At 31.1% G+C, this 16,127-nt stretch overlaps 2 protein-coding genes across 8 annotated transcripts in view; one reads left to right on the forward strand and one right to left on the reverse strand.

Moving 5' to 3' along the window:
* The window catches only part of LOC132715513 (phosphatidylinositol 4-kinase alpha-like), a gene marked incomplete at its 5' end in the record, with an annotated part of 61,749 nt that extends 56,863 nt beyond the window's left edge, over positions 1-4,886 (forward strand). For all 7 annotated transcript variants that reach the window (XM_060698519.1, XM_060698522.1, XM_060698520.1 and 4 more), the window contains 4 exon segments: positions 55-180; positions 790-910; positions 1,381-1,540; positions 2,871-4,886. In XM_060698519.1, coding sequence (XP_060554502.1) covers positions 55-180; positions 790-910; positions 1,381-1,540; positions 2,871-3,096 — 633 coding nt within the window.
* Positions 4,887-5,462: 576 nt separating this feature from the next.
* Positions 5,463-8,515, reverse strand: LOC132715522 (protein unc-93 homolog A-like). The gene is made up of 4 exons (XM_060698534.1): positions 8,325-8,515; positions 7,079-7,955; positions 6,341-6,608; positions 5,463-6,087 (listed from the first exon to the last, which is right to left on the reverse strand). Exons 2-4 carry the CDS (start codon positions 7,949-7,951, stop codon positions 5,864-5,866), a joined length of 1,365 nt encoding a protein of 454 aa, XP_060554517.1. The 5' UTR covers positions 7,952-7,955; positions 8,325-8,515; the 3' UTR covers positions 5,463-5,863.
* Between the last annotated feature and the right edge of the window lie 7,612 nt (positions 8,516-16,127).

Below are 16,127 nucleotides of genomic sequence, written 5' to 3' on the forward strand. Positions count from 1 at the left end.
ATATTTACAACAAGAACTGTAGATAATACATTGTATATTGTTGTATATTTTCAGTGTGGTGTTATAGAGTGTGTACCTGACAGTAAATCACGTGATCAGATTGGTAAAGCTACAGATATCAGTCTAGATCAGTATTTTATACAGAAATATGGAGATCAGGATACTCCATCATTCCAAGATGTAAGTTCTTCACTCTCTTAGACTATACCTCCTGCATTGTACAGCTGATCATTACAAAAAAGTTTAACTCATCTGAGCACAGAGTGCTTATACCTGAGCTTTTGTGACAGCATGTCTGTTGGCATTATTATTTCAATGTTAAAAAAAATCATCTCCTGAAACCTTTGTGGATTTTGACAAAAATTCACAGATATGGTACTAAAGTAAGAGAGTATATGTTAAAGATTATTATGTCCATTTGTCCAAATTTTGGATCTAAAATTGATAATTGTATGTGAAGATACAGTTTACATATGTGGTATAATGACCCTTAGATAATCTATGTATAACTCAAAGCCTAGATTGAAAAATCAGATAATATAGATTAACAGTCATTTCACAAGAATTTTTTTTAAAAGGTTGGCAGTTTCAAGTTTCTCACTTCTTTTATTATATGTGTAAGTTTATAACAAAGAATCACAACAAATTGTGTATGAGAACTACATCTTGTTGTTAATGTCTCTGTCAAATGATTTAGCATACAAGTTTGTTGTAATATAATTTTATTTCCAAATATTGATAAAACTTGTACATGCATTGAATATGAATGACTATGTGTTATATTTGTAGGCAAGGAGAAACTTCATTATGAGTATGGCAGGATATAGTTTGATCAGTTTTCTGTTACAAATAAAAGATAGACACAATGGAAATATAATGATAGACAGTGCTGGACATCTTATACATATTGGTAAACTTATTATATTATAGTAAATACTGTAATACTTAACCCTTACCATAATAGACTTGTATGTGTATCCTGGAATCAGCTTGTCCATCTTGAGTTAACATAGACCTTCACCACTTTATTTATGAGAGGTGCATGTTTTAGTAATCATTACACTCTTTTGGATAATTGTAGTTATAACCCTTTGTAATTATTCCTACTGTTTTTGTATGTAGCAGAATTGATTGTATCGAGACTATTAATTTTAAGCTCTATAGTTTGATCAATCTCTTTGAATAAATAAAAGTGAATGGGTTTGGAGGGCACTTATCTGCCCTTTGTAATTGTAGAATAACTCAGAAGTGTTGAACATATAAACTGTAATCTTCATAGAGGGATATATCTTATTGGAGAGAAATGCATTGTTCAAGATACCACTCTATACTAGACAAGTAATTTTGGGTAACAAAACTTGTGTAAACTGATATTTTCAGATTTTGGATTTATGTTTGAGAGTTCACCAGGTGGAAATCTGGGCTGGGAACCAGATATGAAGCTAACAGATGAGATGATAATGATAATGGGAGGTAAAATGGAGGCAGAACCATTCCAGTGGTTCATGGAACTATGTATACAAGGCTACCTTGCTGTTAGGTTAGTTATGTCTGATATTTTGTTTTTAAGTAGAAACTTAAATATTGGCTTCATTATGTACTTCTCTGAAACCACAAAACATGTAGCAGATATCTAGAAAGTGTCATAATGTTGTAGTCAGCTGTCAAGATCGTTCAAATTAAATCCATGATTAAAACTGACTCTGCCCTAGGTGTCACTTGTTTCAGTAAAGGCTCATCAATCTCCCACAGTGTGAGCCGTTCCAATCATCTGGTCAACATTTTGATGTGTACCCCAAAACTTAAATGCCTGAAGAGTTTCTAAAATAATATGGCACAAATTATCATCATTATGAGAGGATATGCAGAGTGCAACAACCTGTTGTAAAATCAGTTACATATTCTAAAATACAATTACATGTACAATGGCCTGAGACAGCTATGTACTACAGAGGAAATATTAGCACTTATTTGTTGATTGTAAGTTTCAGTAATGGTTACACTAAATTTAGAATTGATTTCCTGGACAGATCCCTTTGGCATGTAGAATCATCGGGTCAATCACCATGATCAAGACACATAATCTTTAAATGGTTGAAATTGGACCTGTTCTGTAGATCACTTAATATCCCTTTATTTGTGCAAAAGCAAAACCTATCTTAGTTTGTAAAGGTAATTTTTAGCTCGACTATTCGATAAGAATAAGTAGAGCTATTGTAGTCACCCGAGCGTCGGTGTCGGCGTCTGCGTCGGCGTAACCACTTATGTGAAAGTTTTTGTAATAGTTCAAATATTTTCAAAGTCCATTGACATATGGCTTTGAAACTTTGCACACTTGTTCACAATCATTACCCCAACCTGTAAACAGGAGGAGGTAACTGTATCAAGCATTTTGACAGAATTATGCCCCTTTTTTTACTTAGAATTTATGTTAAAGTTTTTGTAATAGTTCAAATATTTTCAAAGTCCATTGACATATTGCTTTGAAACTTTGCACACTTGTTCACCATCATTACCCCAACCTGTAAACAGGAGGAGGTAATTGTATCAAGCATTTTTTTTACTATCAAGCACTAAGAATAGTCGAGCGTTGCTGTCCTACCGACAGCTCTTGTTATTATAGCTGCATTGATTGTGGTTGGAAGTCATGTACATTTTGTGATTATAAATAAATTTTGACCTTGAGTGAATACAGCTATGACTTTTAAAAGTTATAGCATTCAAATTTAGACCACATGTACAATAATATGTCAGGAATAACCTTTGACATTGGATGACCTTTAAATTTTAACATCTCAAGAGGACCATAAATTATTAAGGCCCTTTTCTAAAATTCTAGTAGTTGTACATGTATTATATATTATTTACAGACCGTATCAGGATGACATTATTTGTCTGGTATCATTGATGTTAGATACAGGACTGCCGTGTTTCCGTGGTCAGACAATTAAACAATTACGTCAGAGATTCCAGCCTAACTCTAACGAGAAGGAAGCAGCCAAGTATATGACTGAGATAGTAAGAAAGTGTTACTTGAGTTGGTGGGCCAAATCATATGATGCTATACAGGCAGCACAGCAAGGCATCTTTCATTAATCTATACAAACAAACTCTTTAACCACCAGCTTTGATGATGTCAAGTCTTATACCTCATTAATGCAATCCGACATTATAACTGCAGTTTTAATGTAATGAATTAGAACTCCTTCACTTTAAAGTGGAACAATAATAAGCCAATCATAGAATTATACTCTGCAGTAAAATATGTTATGGCGATGAAATACAAAATTTTTATCGTTTTACTTTTAACAGAAACTTTTTCTATTCATTTTAGTATATTTATTTGCTTGAATATATATGTATTTCATCAGTGTATGATAAATTGAACAAAAAATGTATTCCTGTTGTAAAATAGAGATTATGATATTAGCTCACCAGAGCACAAACTGCCCTATATGTGAAGTAAGAAATTTTTGATTGTCTAATGTCTGTTGTCTGGTGAGTGTTGTCATTCAGTGTTCACAATTTCTTTATAGGCACATTACGCCTCAGAAATTAGTACAAAATGCATTGAGAGCTTGTTAGTTACTTACGAGGCATATTTACTTCTGAAATAGTTTGTCATAATACATGTAGCAAAATATAAATAAAGCGTTACTTGTCTTCCATACAAAATACTTAATCACTTTAACTTAACAAATAAGCCAAAAACCAAAAGATGGTTAACAGAATATTAAAATAAAATGTTTTTTGAGAAATAAAAATGATAATTATTACATTTATTTTTATAATGGCCCTTTACACAATATTTACTTATTTGCTTTAAAGTTAAACCCACATATGGTGAATTTTTATCAAAGTTGAGGGGAATCATCCTCACTGAACAAAACTTTAAAAAAACTTTAATAAATTGATCAGTTCTAGTCAGATGCATATGCAGTTTTACAGAAGTTAAAATAAACTATTGAATGATATCTTAAAAAATCTTAAAGTTAGAAACAAAGAGTCCTAGAGCTAACATGCTTTTATCAAGTATAACCTAATACATATACATGTAGTTGCTTAAATCATTTAAGTAAAACTATTTAGAACGAAGCATCGCCATGTGAACTGATAAAAATTTATATGCATTATAGACAAATCGGCAAAATTGTCTTTTCCTTTGGAACTTTATATCTTCTTCTCCATTAACTCTGGTGAACAGTATGTATTCTTTTGAGCGTCTTTTTAATTTTATCAACATAGTATGTTGTCAAAAATGTGATATATTATTATTATAGCTATTGTAATCATGTTGATGTTTTATTGTATGAGATGTGGGTCCTGTGCAATACTATGTGATACATTATTTCTTTTCTGAAAAACCAGTGTTGTCCGTGCAGAGAATCTGGTATTGTAAATGATTCTATTTTCCAGAACTACTTTATGTCACCCACCATAAAATTTAGGGGCATGCACAATCGGATTTCCAAAAAATCAAGAAGAAATCTACATAACCATCGTGAGATGACGTTGTGTTTAATGCATGCCTATGAAAAACGATAAATCTAATATTCAATAACTATTGTCCTGTAGACACATGTTTAGTTTTAACTTGCAGACTTTGATTTTATAGAAAGGAATACAAATTTATTCATGCTCTTTCTTTTCCTGCTAAATATAATATGAAAAATATTTCAGGTCATCTTAAGAAAATTACACTGTATGGATATTATGTTTAATAATAACATGCATCACCAATTAAACATTTATGTTATGTACCAATGTAGATCAATTTATCTAGTAATTTAAAGAATTTTCTAGAGAACACCATGTTGTACATGTTTAAAGTGAACTATTAAACTATGTACCCTTAAACTGAAATAAAACCTTTGACAAAATTCTAAGTTATCTTTATTATTTATAGTGTACATTCCACAAGATGCAGTTTTATCAATAGATAATGTATTGACTCTTGTATTTACTGTCTTGGAAATATATCTTGATTTTGGAAGTACATTGTTGGTATAATCTTGCACAATATGAAGTTTAGATGCACAATGGCTGTAGGCTGTGTGTCCAGTCTATAAAATTCTTTACCCTTTAAAGGAGTTTCATCAATTTACCGCAACACAGCAATGTTGAGGCCTTGTTCAAACTCCGTCAGGGGCAGTCATTTTTTGTTAAGCAAGTTTATTTACCCATTGCTTAGTACTAGTTGGTTCAAAGATCATATTTGATAATGTGTTTTAAGCTTATAGCTTCATACACACACTTTAATAGACTGTGCCGGTATGATATTTGTATGGTAACGTCGTTGACATCATTTTCATGCGTCACTTCTCACGGCTGTGCTTTACAAATGTGTCTCTTGTTTTATGTACACCAAACTTTACATGATATATTATAAAACATTTGTTCATTTGTATACTGACATTGCTTGTTGCACTACAAAGCTAGTTAACAGTGTCTCGTTTATCAGAGGGGTTTTCCCCTCGTAAAACAGATCTTAAACTGGGAATATGTCAGAATATCGGGGGATACATATAAAAGTACTTGGTTGTAGAAATCTTTGTAAATAAAAAATGCCAATGATTGTGATATGCTGCAACTTACACTGACAGATTTATAATTAATAAATGTTCTGTAACTGATGAAATACTGAATATCAAGATTACTAGATAATAACGTTTGACTGATAGTTGATTTAATCTCTTGTGCTTTTAAGGAGTTTCAAATAAAACACGACGCTGTCATTTTTTTTGTGTGAAAATTCCGCAATATTTAATTTACAGTACATGTAAACAATATATTAAGTTGAAAGACATGTTATGATTACATGATTTTAAGCACCTAAAGATCATTAAGCTGTCCTGGTTGAAAATTATTTCACTTCATATATAGAACGTTTCCTACGTGTAACTCGAATTTCTACAATCACATATAAAGTCATAGCAACCACAAGTAGAACTAACGCTATCATAAGTTTTGTTGAGACACATAAAAAGTTCCCATAGACAAACGTTATAGAAAACCCGACAGCTTTCCACGTGTGATAATTAGCGAACGCAGCGTCTTTCTTCTCCGGAAACAGAAGTGCCACCAACGCTGAAATAATAAAATATAAAATTTTGTTTTACTGTAATTCATCAACACCATATCAAATTGTGAAAGCATTTATATTATCAAATTACTTTTGTCATGTTAAATGGCCTAGTATCACGGGGAGTAACCTTACTTAGGCAGAGCCGCAAGGCAAACAACACTTTATAATTTTCAAACTTCTATTAAAGCTTTATTTGTGGTCAAAATGAGACTTCACACCGACAGTTGTCACAAAATAGGCAATACTTAATCTTACCATTAGATTGCGTTTGCCATATTCCTTCAGCCAATCCCCAGATGACTGGCAACACAAATATGAGCGTTATATCATCACGTTGAGGTATCCATAAGTATAGAGTGACCAATATACCAAAGTTTACCAGCCCTGCCACGATAAATAGCAAGTGACGTCCAGTGTATTGAGATATTTTACTCAGACTTAGAGCGAAAAATGTAGTCGAGCCGCCATATGCCGACATCACGAACCCAATTTTCTGTATTCCAACAGGGCAGCTGATAAATGCCTAAATAATAATATACGTTATAATCATCATATAAAATCAACTATAAATAAATCTAAAACATTATATATGTGGCAGTGCATATCAGTATATATTACATATATATTGGTAGAAATATCATTCCTTGGTCCAATCGAATTCAGGTCGAAATTCAATGATAAAATTGTGATTCTCAAAAGAAATTACATTTTACGTTCTATTTTCGAAAGAATCTATAAAAGACACATTTCATTGTTTTGTTTAAGCAATACTGAAAGCGTGTTATTTATTTAGTTCACTCTTAGCCTGATGACGTCATTGGAAACTCATTTAGTTAAAACATAGCCTAATGTCGGCAATAGATATTACCACGCAGACTGCACTGTTCGCTTTTCAGTCAGTATTTCTTTTTTTTTCTTTTTTAAGTTGACGATTGAAAGATGGGCAAGTCCATTTAAGTTATTTATTCTGGTTAGGGTTGAAATATTTTTTACCTTGGTATAATCTGTCCACAGAATCGCTTGTTCCATCGCCATGAACATGATTAGCGGAACAAGTAAAACTAGATTAACATCGAGCAAACCTTTCCCGCACAAAGTCAGAGAACTTAAAACGTTTGTTTTTTGTTTCGAAACTTGTTGTTTCAAAGGCGGAAGAAAACATGATGTGAGGATAACACCGGCAATATCACATGCTAAAAATATTCCTAGCAGAATATAAACTACACGATGTTCCGGTTCGTCAATGCTGGTAGCGTTCGTTTCAAGTGGACAGTCTGTCTTACCACAGTAACTTACTGTCTCATTGCTGGCAGATTTATCGTTGTACGAACCTTGCTGAAGAACTAGTGATGAAATTAAATTTCCAGTTATCTGAGTAGTTTCGTACATGGAAAAGAAGATGCCGTTGAATTTGCTCAAAATTGCATGTATATCTTTACCGGAAGTTGTCGCGTAGGAATATGACATTTCGGAAATGTAAATACTTTGAGATGTCCACATTGGTCCAGCCGTCATACCTAATAGCACAGAAGATGGAATCAATGTAAAGAATGAGGGATAAAAGTTCGTGATTGTGTAAATCACGTGACATAAAAATGAGATAATAAGCGTCCGTTTTTCTCCGATTACTTTTATTATTGTCGGTGCAAGAATTCCGGAAATGATTATGCATGCATACATGCTAGATAGTGAAATAATTCCAAGTCCATGTTCTTGATTAAGACTACTCTGTAGATTTTGTATAGCGAGGTATGCGGTAAAAACTGCAGTAAAACTTCCCGATAATATCAATACATTTCTCAGTTCTCTCCCTTTATGAGCATCATTTTCTTCCAGTTTCCCACTCGAACCCGTTTCTTCTTTCATAATGCTATAAATGTTGATAAAACATGTATATTGATAACAATTTGCAGAATTTTTTTTCTGAATAATTTATCTTAGCTTGTATTTTCGTTACAATTCAAGTCACTTTTGTCATCTTAAGAAAGCATTATTTAACACCAACATCAACAACATTACAAAAGCATGACATCGTTTATCAAGAAGGAGGAAAGCATCTATTTTAATGTCATACAATAAATATTGTTTTTTTTTAGATTTATTTGTTAATTATTAAGTGGTATAATAATATAATAACCTACATAAATAGTAGAAAGTACAAAATGTAATTAATTCCCTAGTATAGATATTTAAACACAGGGAATAATAAAGTTGTATATAATTTTGAATATCTACTCACATTGCTATGTTTATCCATATACACTAATGTGAACTGTATGACTTTCTTGGTTTATCAGCTACAATAAGATACCACATATAAATCTAATGAATCTTCGTTATCGCACAATTATATGGCGGACATACCACGCGATATTAATTTTTTGGGGACTTAATTGAACACGATAGGTATGTCAACATTATTATGAAACATATAAAGCATATTGAATAAATAATTGGTTCAATAGTGAGTTTGTACATTGAATAAAATCATATTATGCGAGCCTCTGTCAAAACTTGGTATACAAATATGTAACCAATGCACTTTCAGTATTACCAATTTTACTTCTTCGTTTTCATTTTCCGAGTCCAAAAATCGATATCAAATCCTTATTGTACTCCATTTAGCCTCGTTTTCATTTTTAAAATTGTTATTTAATTCCGCATAGCATCGTTTTCGTTGTCAGTGTACGTCTGTACATAGCGCCTAGTCCAATATACTAGTAGGTTTGACATGTGGGCCTGGTTGTGAAATCTTGACAGCTGTGTACCTTTCCAATATAATTCAATATTGTACTCAACAATGTAAAGTTACCTCATATTATGATCAAACTTATATTAATCACAACGGCAACTTGCGTGTTAAAGATTCAAGATGGAAAAATATTAGAAGAACATTTCGGATTACTTCAATTAGATTTAATTTAACTTCGCATGACTGAAGAATACAAAAGATGTTGATATTATAACAGAAATAGAATAAACATAATTTGTAAATATTTGCAACCAAAAATTGAATGAAGTATAATAAATTATTGATGATGGATATTATTTTCTTCTTGGCTGTCCAGTATGTGGGGAGTTTAGCTCGAAAACTACACAACGTTTATTTTCTGTACGTTATGTAGTATAGCCGCAGAACGTTATGTGCGCGGATCACTGATGCGTATATCACGTGATCTACGCTTTTAACTCGGACTCGATTGTGAAGATTATTGTATTTTAGCCAATTGTTCTATATGATTTTGGAACAAGTATTTGATTGTATTTTAAAAACGCAATACAGATCTTTTTTTTCAAAAAATGCAAGTAACAGTCATGCAAATGGGTATATTTTAGCAAAGTAATTTAAACATGCTATAAGTTTATTATAATCAAACCCCGGTACCATAGCAATAGTTTAACTTCCCATACAATGTGGGCTGATTGTTTAATCTCTGGTTTTTAACATGAACTATCATACTTTACTCTGAAATGATACTTATTATACGAATTAAGACTTACAAGATGAAATTATTGTCTTTTTCTTTCTTACACGTAATGTCATAAAATTATGTATATTTTTTATATGTATGGAAATGAAGTTGTGAATTATTGTTTTGCAATATTGACTCGAGACTTATTTAATTTATGGAAGTTTTCCGTTGTTTCTCTTGTCACTTGTCAGACATTTATTCTTTTTTTTAAATACATAACAGAAATATGGGCAAATTGTATAAACAAGGGACATAATAATTACACGTCTCACATTATGTATTGGATCGTATTATCTCCCATAATCCGAAGTGACTTTTCATGAAATAAAATGTTTATTGTTTACTACTGTTCCATTTCACACTTGTTTAATGTTAAGGTAGCTTACAAATCAATCTAAATATATTTCTATATAGTTCATATATCAATTTTAACATATGCAACTATCGATTATAAATATATGCTTCTATAAACAGATGCTAATTTTGAGTCACATATCAATATAAACAAATGCTATTTTTGAGTCACATATCAATATAAACAAATGCTATTTTGAGTCAGATACCAATTTTGATATAAACAAATGCTATTTTGAGTTACATATCAATATAAACAAATGCTATTTTGAGTTACATATCAATATAAACAAATGCTATTTTTGAGTCACATATCAATATTAACAAATGCTATTTTGAGTTACATATCAATATAAACAAATGCTATTTTGAATCACATATCAATATAAACAAATGCTAATTTGGGTCATATATCAATATAAATAAATGCTATTTTTGAGACACATATCAATATAAAGAAATGCTATTTTTGAGACAAATATCAATATAAACAGATGCTATTTTTTGGTCACATATCAATATAAACAAATGCTATTTTGAGTCACATATCAATATAAACAAATGCTATTTTTGAGTCACATATCAATATAAACAAATGCTATTTTTTGAGTCACATATCAATATAAACAAATGCTATATTTGAGTCACATATCAATATAAACAAATGCTATTTTTTGAGTCACATATCAATATAAACAAATGCTATTTTTGAGTCACATATCAATTTAAACAAATGCTATTTTTGAGTTACATATCAATATAAACAAATGCTATTTTGAGTCACATATCAATATAAACAAATGCTATTTTAAGTTACATATCAATATAAACAAATGCTTTTTTAAGTCACATATCAATATAAACAAATGCTAATTTGAGTCACATATCAATATAAACAAATGCTTCTTATCACGAACAAATTTAAGAATATTTAAACAATTTGAATCTGTTCAGTATGTACAGGTTTGCAAAAAAAAAAGAATATATAATTAACTAGTGTAATAATGCATACATAAATCCTTTTATATATGATATATTATAGATACATTAAAAATCTAAAGTCAACACAAATATAATTTTGCAATAGTCAGCTGTAACCTTATGGAAAATAGTGGGGACTTTTATTTTTGTATTTTCAAAGTCCTGGCTCTCCGGACACACATGGAAATTCCCGTTAAAAGCAGGGCACTACGATTTTAAGTCGGTCATTTTCTGATAATCCTTACGCAAATAAAATAGTTATTTCGTTATTGATCGAACATTTTTTTGTTATGGTCAAAGTGAGCTTGACCTAAAGATTGATATCATAAGGGCTTAGTAAGATTTTTATTAACTAAAAGAATGGATGTAGAACCGACTGTTTAAAAGCCTATAAAAAGTAAAGAACTCGATATCTAGTATTTTCAATTCTGTTAACACATTCATGTATGACCAGTTTAAAATATGTACATTGTTATCCTGATACTATTGTTAAATCAGAATTTACAGGACAATCGGCAACAAATTTGTTTTCAATATCATTAATGTGTAGGAAAATACATTTTCTTGAAATTTTCAGAATATTTACGCATCTAAATATAATCTATGTATATCTACCACTTTCGGATATTAACACGGACATGCCGGCACTGTAATATTCACTTATTGAATTTTCCTTTAAATGATGGTTTTGTGAAGAATAACAGATGGACCAGTCGAATCATTTTGTAAATTAAGGTATTCCGCACTATAAAATACGCAACGTCGGTAATTCTACCCTAGTGCCCATTCGTGCCTGAAATAATGCACCTAGGGGCACATGAGATCTTCCAGGAAAGCCGCATTTACAGTGTTGGTGTGACGTAAACATTCCGCCCCCTGCCGCCACCCCCTCCCCACAAACCACCATTATCAAAATATATTATTACTATTATTATTTCTTTAAATATTGACCTTAGTTTGATTGAAATAAGACCAAGGTCATGATCTAACACCTAGTTTATTTGACTCTTTACGGGTGATTTTCAGTTTATTTCCAGGAAAAAAAAGAAACACCTAAAAATAGAATATTACACTCACGAAAGTCAAATAAAAACAGGACTGGGGCAAGCACGACCCGATGTCACGAAAACAGCCAGTTTGGAAATTATTACGACAGAAAATAACAGTGCATATGGTAAAATATGCCTTAATTGGAAACTGATATGTAAATCTTTAAACAATAAAAGACCTGTACGCACGAAAAAGCAATATTTCTTTATCTGTTGACGAAAATAGCCCTACCTGGACATGCCTTTATACTAAACAGCAATTTCCAATAATTTGCTTTTGTTTCTGTAAATATTGTAAATATGAAAGTCGGTCTAATAGTGTATAAAGTAATACCTGCTCGTCCATATGGTATGAGGGTAAACAAACAAAATAAACACATAAATAGTATATAATACGCGTTTTAAGATATAAAGCGAGTGGTAAGACAGACTAAACATTCAATTATTATTAAATAATCATTTGTATTGTAAAAATCTCCAAAATGCATTACTGTATAGCCAATTTAATTTAAATACGGGGCTTTTGCGTCAACTAACTTGTATGCTTTGACGAGTATATCTAGCGTTAATTTATTAAATACATATTTAATCATAAGACCATTAATATGGTTGCTTATACATGTATATTTAGACTATATTTGATCAAACTTTCATACAAGAGTCCACAAATAAGTGGTGCATTTATTAGAGGGTTTGTGAATCTTACTGCCAGATTTATATATTTAAAAAAAACTAAGGTATTGGTGAATGATTTACATAGTTATTGTTTATGTTTAGAGACGATTTTAATTGCCTTGTTGTTAGACATCAATGTTTACTTTTTGTTTGTATCTTAATGCGTGACACAACTTAAATTGTTCTTCATTGTTGATCAAATAGACATTACGAACACAAACTCGGCATTTCAAGTGTTTGAAATAGTTTATTAAAAATATTTGTCAAAACATAGATAATACAAATCTACTGATGATATTGATCAATGAAATTGTAGAAATATTCGGTTATTTTAGTAATTATACTAACACGGATTTACATACCTAAAATAGTTTAAAAGTTAACAAATCACTGTAATATTTTCACTCGAGATGGGTATTTTGTCATTTTTTTTTGTCAGACAGATAACAGAAATCTGTGGTTGGGTAGACATTCAAATTTAATTCACCCCTTTTTAAATACGTGTAGTAGTATTATAATGTTAACGCGTGTAATCATCGTCTGGTTGAGCGAATCGTATTCCCCCATTTAGCGGAAGATATTGAACATTTCCGATTTTATGTAAACAACCTATTAAGAAATGTTATCATCTGAAGTGTTAACTCATTGAAATGATTAAAATTGAATGTTTACTTTAGATATCATTCATTAATAAAAATAATAAAGCATGTCATTTTAACACTAGAAAACATTCGTATCTAAAGTTTGTACCCGACACTTCACATGTAATATGTTCATCATATATCCTTTACGAACCTCTATCTAAAGGGGTAAATCCCTCCCTCCCTCCGACGTGTTTTTTTATACAAGAGATTTCTGTTAACACTGAAGAAACATAAGCAAAGTTTAGCGAAATAGGTCGAAAGCAACATTACAAAAGATCTTTTTTTTTTCTTTTTCTTTTGTAAATTTCATCTGACAGACTATATGGAGCAGGGACGGGGTCTTTTGGAAGGACTTGTTGTCAGACGGTGTTAACGCTCTTATTGAGAATTATTCACGTGATATTGTAATTCCATGCAGTACACCAATAGTTTAAGAGACCATATATATGTAATTCAACACCATGGAGGTTGATATTCTTCTCGTGATGACTGTAAACAACACTAAAGAAGTATGCGGGCTTTATACCTTCCCTCTAACCAAATAAAATTAATTCGGTAGCTTAAATTTCCCACAAGCCATTTTAACATATGTACGTCAAAGGAAGAATATCGGGGAAAACATGTTGATTTATTTTGTAAACCTTCTGTTTCTGTTTATTGAAATTTTACATTTTTGTTCATTAAAAGTGCATGTATATATTCAGCTAATTAGCCAATTTGATTTACCAACAATTTACTTCCATGCTTATAAAACCACACATACATTTTCACAGTTCTATACTTTGTCATTCAATCACTACCATTATAGTTATTCAATAAAATGCAGGAAGTTTATCGATGAATAGATATGATTAATTTATATATATTACGTGTCACGTAATTGAAGACAATATATTTTAAGGAAGTTTAAAAGAAACCAATATATCCCGATCATTTATTTCTTACAATGGGAACTACTGTATATGGCGTGTATACATGTATATTTACGCATTATGTGAGATGAATTTTTTAAATTGTGTGCTATGTTTATAGTAATATAAACTTAGTTTTGTTTTTAAACAAAGAATTCACCGAAATATTATCATCATAACCAACACTACCACCACAAACATCGCCGTTGCCGCGGCGCCGTCACCACCACCACCACCACAACTATTACAACCATCATCATCATTATGACCAACATTATCACCGCAATAATGATAATCATCATCACCGTCATCATCATGAACATGATTACCACCACAACCGCCCATCACCCTCGTTATCACACCTCTTCTAACCAATTACCACCCTATCACCATCATCATCATCACGACTACCATCCTCAAAATCATTATCCCCACCACCATCATCAGTATGAAATTGTCAGATCATTAATTTCTTTTACTTTACTTGTTCAATTAAGTAATGACTTTAATGGTATTTGGAACCGCCTCCGTGGTCGAGGGGTTAGAGTCGATGACTTCTAATCCAGTTACCTCTCTGGCGTGGGTTCGATCCCCGGGAGATACTTTGGTAGTTTAGCGCGGAGGAAGGTAGTCTAGTACTGGTGTAACTCTCCAGGAACGTTGGTTAGGAAACTACCCGCCTATATGACTGAAATACTGTAAAAGGCGTAAAATGAAACAAACAAAAAATAATAGTATTTGAAGATAACACATTAAAATAATGAAAAATCGCATTAAAATGGCCTTCAAATATCATTACAAATAAAAAAACAACAAAAATAATTAACAACACACGCAGACGCACGCATTAAAGTGAAAAAAAATATAATAGTGTAAATCAAGACGGTGATAAAAATGTTTTTTGTTCGTTTTTGTTGTTGTTGTTGTTGTTGTTGTTTTTTGTTTGTTTGTTTTTTAACAGACACATGTACATATAAATGTACTATAAGTGTGATGATTTTTACTTCTGAATCACAAGACACGTGTTATATTTGATTTTTAAAAGCAAAAATAGAACTAGGTGATAATAATTATTATTCCAAACATTGTTTATATATGTAAACACTAAACAGCGTGTGCTTCAAAATGATGTTTTACACTGTCATTATGAGTTTGTCATTTGGGTTATTAGAAAATGTTACTAATATTAGAAATAACAAAACTGATGATAAAGTGAAGTTATTATATCCGGCATTTATTATAATTTTGCTTGCTAATCACTAGGTCAAAATACTAATTATATTTATGACATATTGTTGAACTGAATGGTTATTTTTGTCGATCCCTGATAACATCCGCAACATAAGGAACGGCTTCGGTACACGTGACGTAGTGGTACGTCATTCTTTTCATGTCGGCTAAAGAATACATTTTAAATTGTGCTTATTTCATGCATCGCTTATTTTATTATTATATTTTATTTTTTTCTAGTTAAAATGCTAGGTATACTAATAAACGTATACATGTGTAGAATTAACACTGTTTTCAATGTAATTGTATGTTTACTTTGATTTAATAGATCTGTAAGAAAACCTTCATTATAAAGTTATTACATTTGTTACATTTCGGACTAGGTTATTATAACTCTTTCTCGATTAAAAATGTTCACCATGTAAATTCGTGCTTATTAAGCATGATAACATGATCTTAAATTCACGTTAGTCTTTTTTTTTAATTCTAAGTTTTTAGTGCATATATACAAAAATTCAAACTACTAAATATATCATTCCACAACATGCATATTATTTTCAAACATGTAAACAATTTGTTGATCATTATACTAAAGTATTTAAGATATGTGGTTAAAATGCGTCTGTTGCGTGTTAAACAAGGGCATTTATCAATGAAAATCTAGTCATTATTAGTGAAACAATGCAAGAATTTATTTTCTACCTATTGATTTACCTAAGAATAGG

This window comes from Ruditapes philippinarum, unplaced genomic scaffold (assembly GCF_026571515.1).
Source record: "Ruditapes philippinarum isolate M1 unplaced genomic scaffold, ASM2657151v2 ctg1678_1_1_1_1, whole genome shotgun sequence".
Taxonomy (NCBI): Eukaryota; Metazoa; Mollusca; class Bivalvia; order Venerida; family Veneridae; genus Ruditapes; species Ruditapes philippinarum.

Bases quoted from the DNA above. Each gene is read 5' to 3' on its own strand.
- LOC132715522 (XM_060698534.1), bottom strand. From the start codon at position 7,951: ATGAAAGAAGAAACGGGTTCGAGTGGGAAACTGGAAGAAAATGATGCT. The intron at 6,609-7,078 runs GTAAAAAATATT...ATTATTATTTAG, and splicing joins TGTGGACAGATTATACCAAG to GCATTTATCAGCTGCCCTGT. The intron at 6,088-6,340 runs GTAAGATTAAGT...TTATTATTTCAG, and splicing joins ATGGCAAACGCAATCTAATG to CGTTGGTGGCACTTCTGTTT.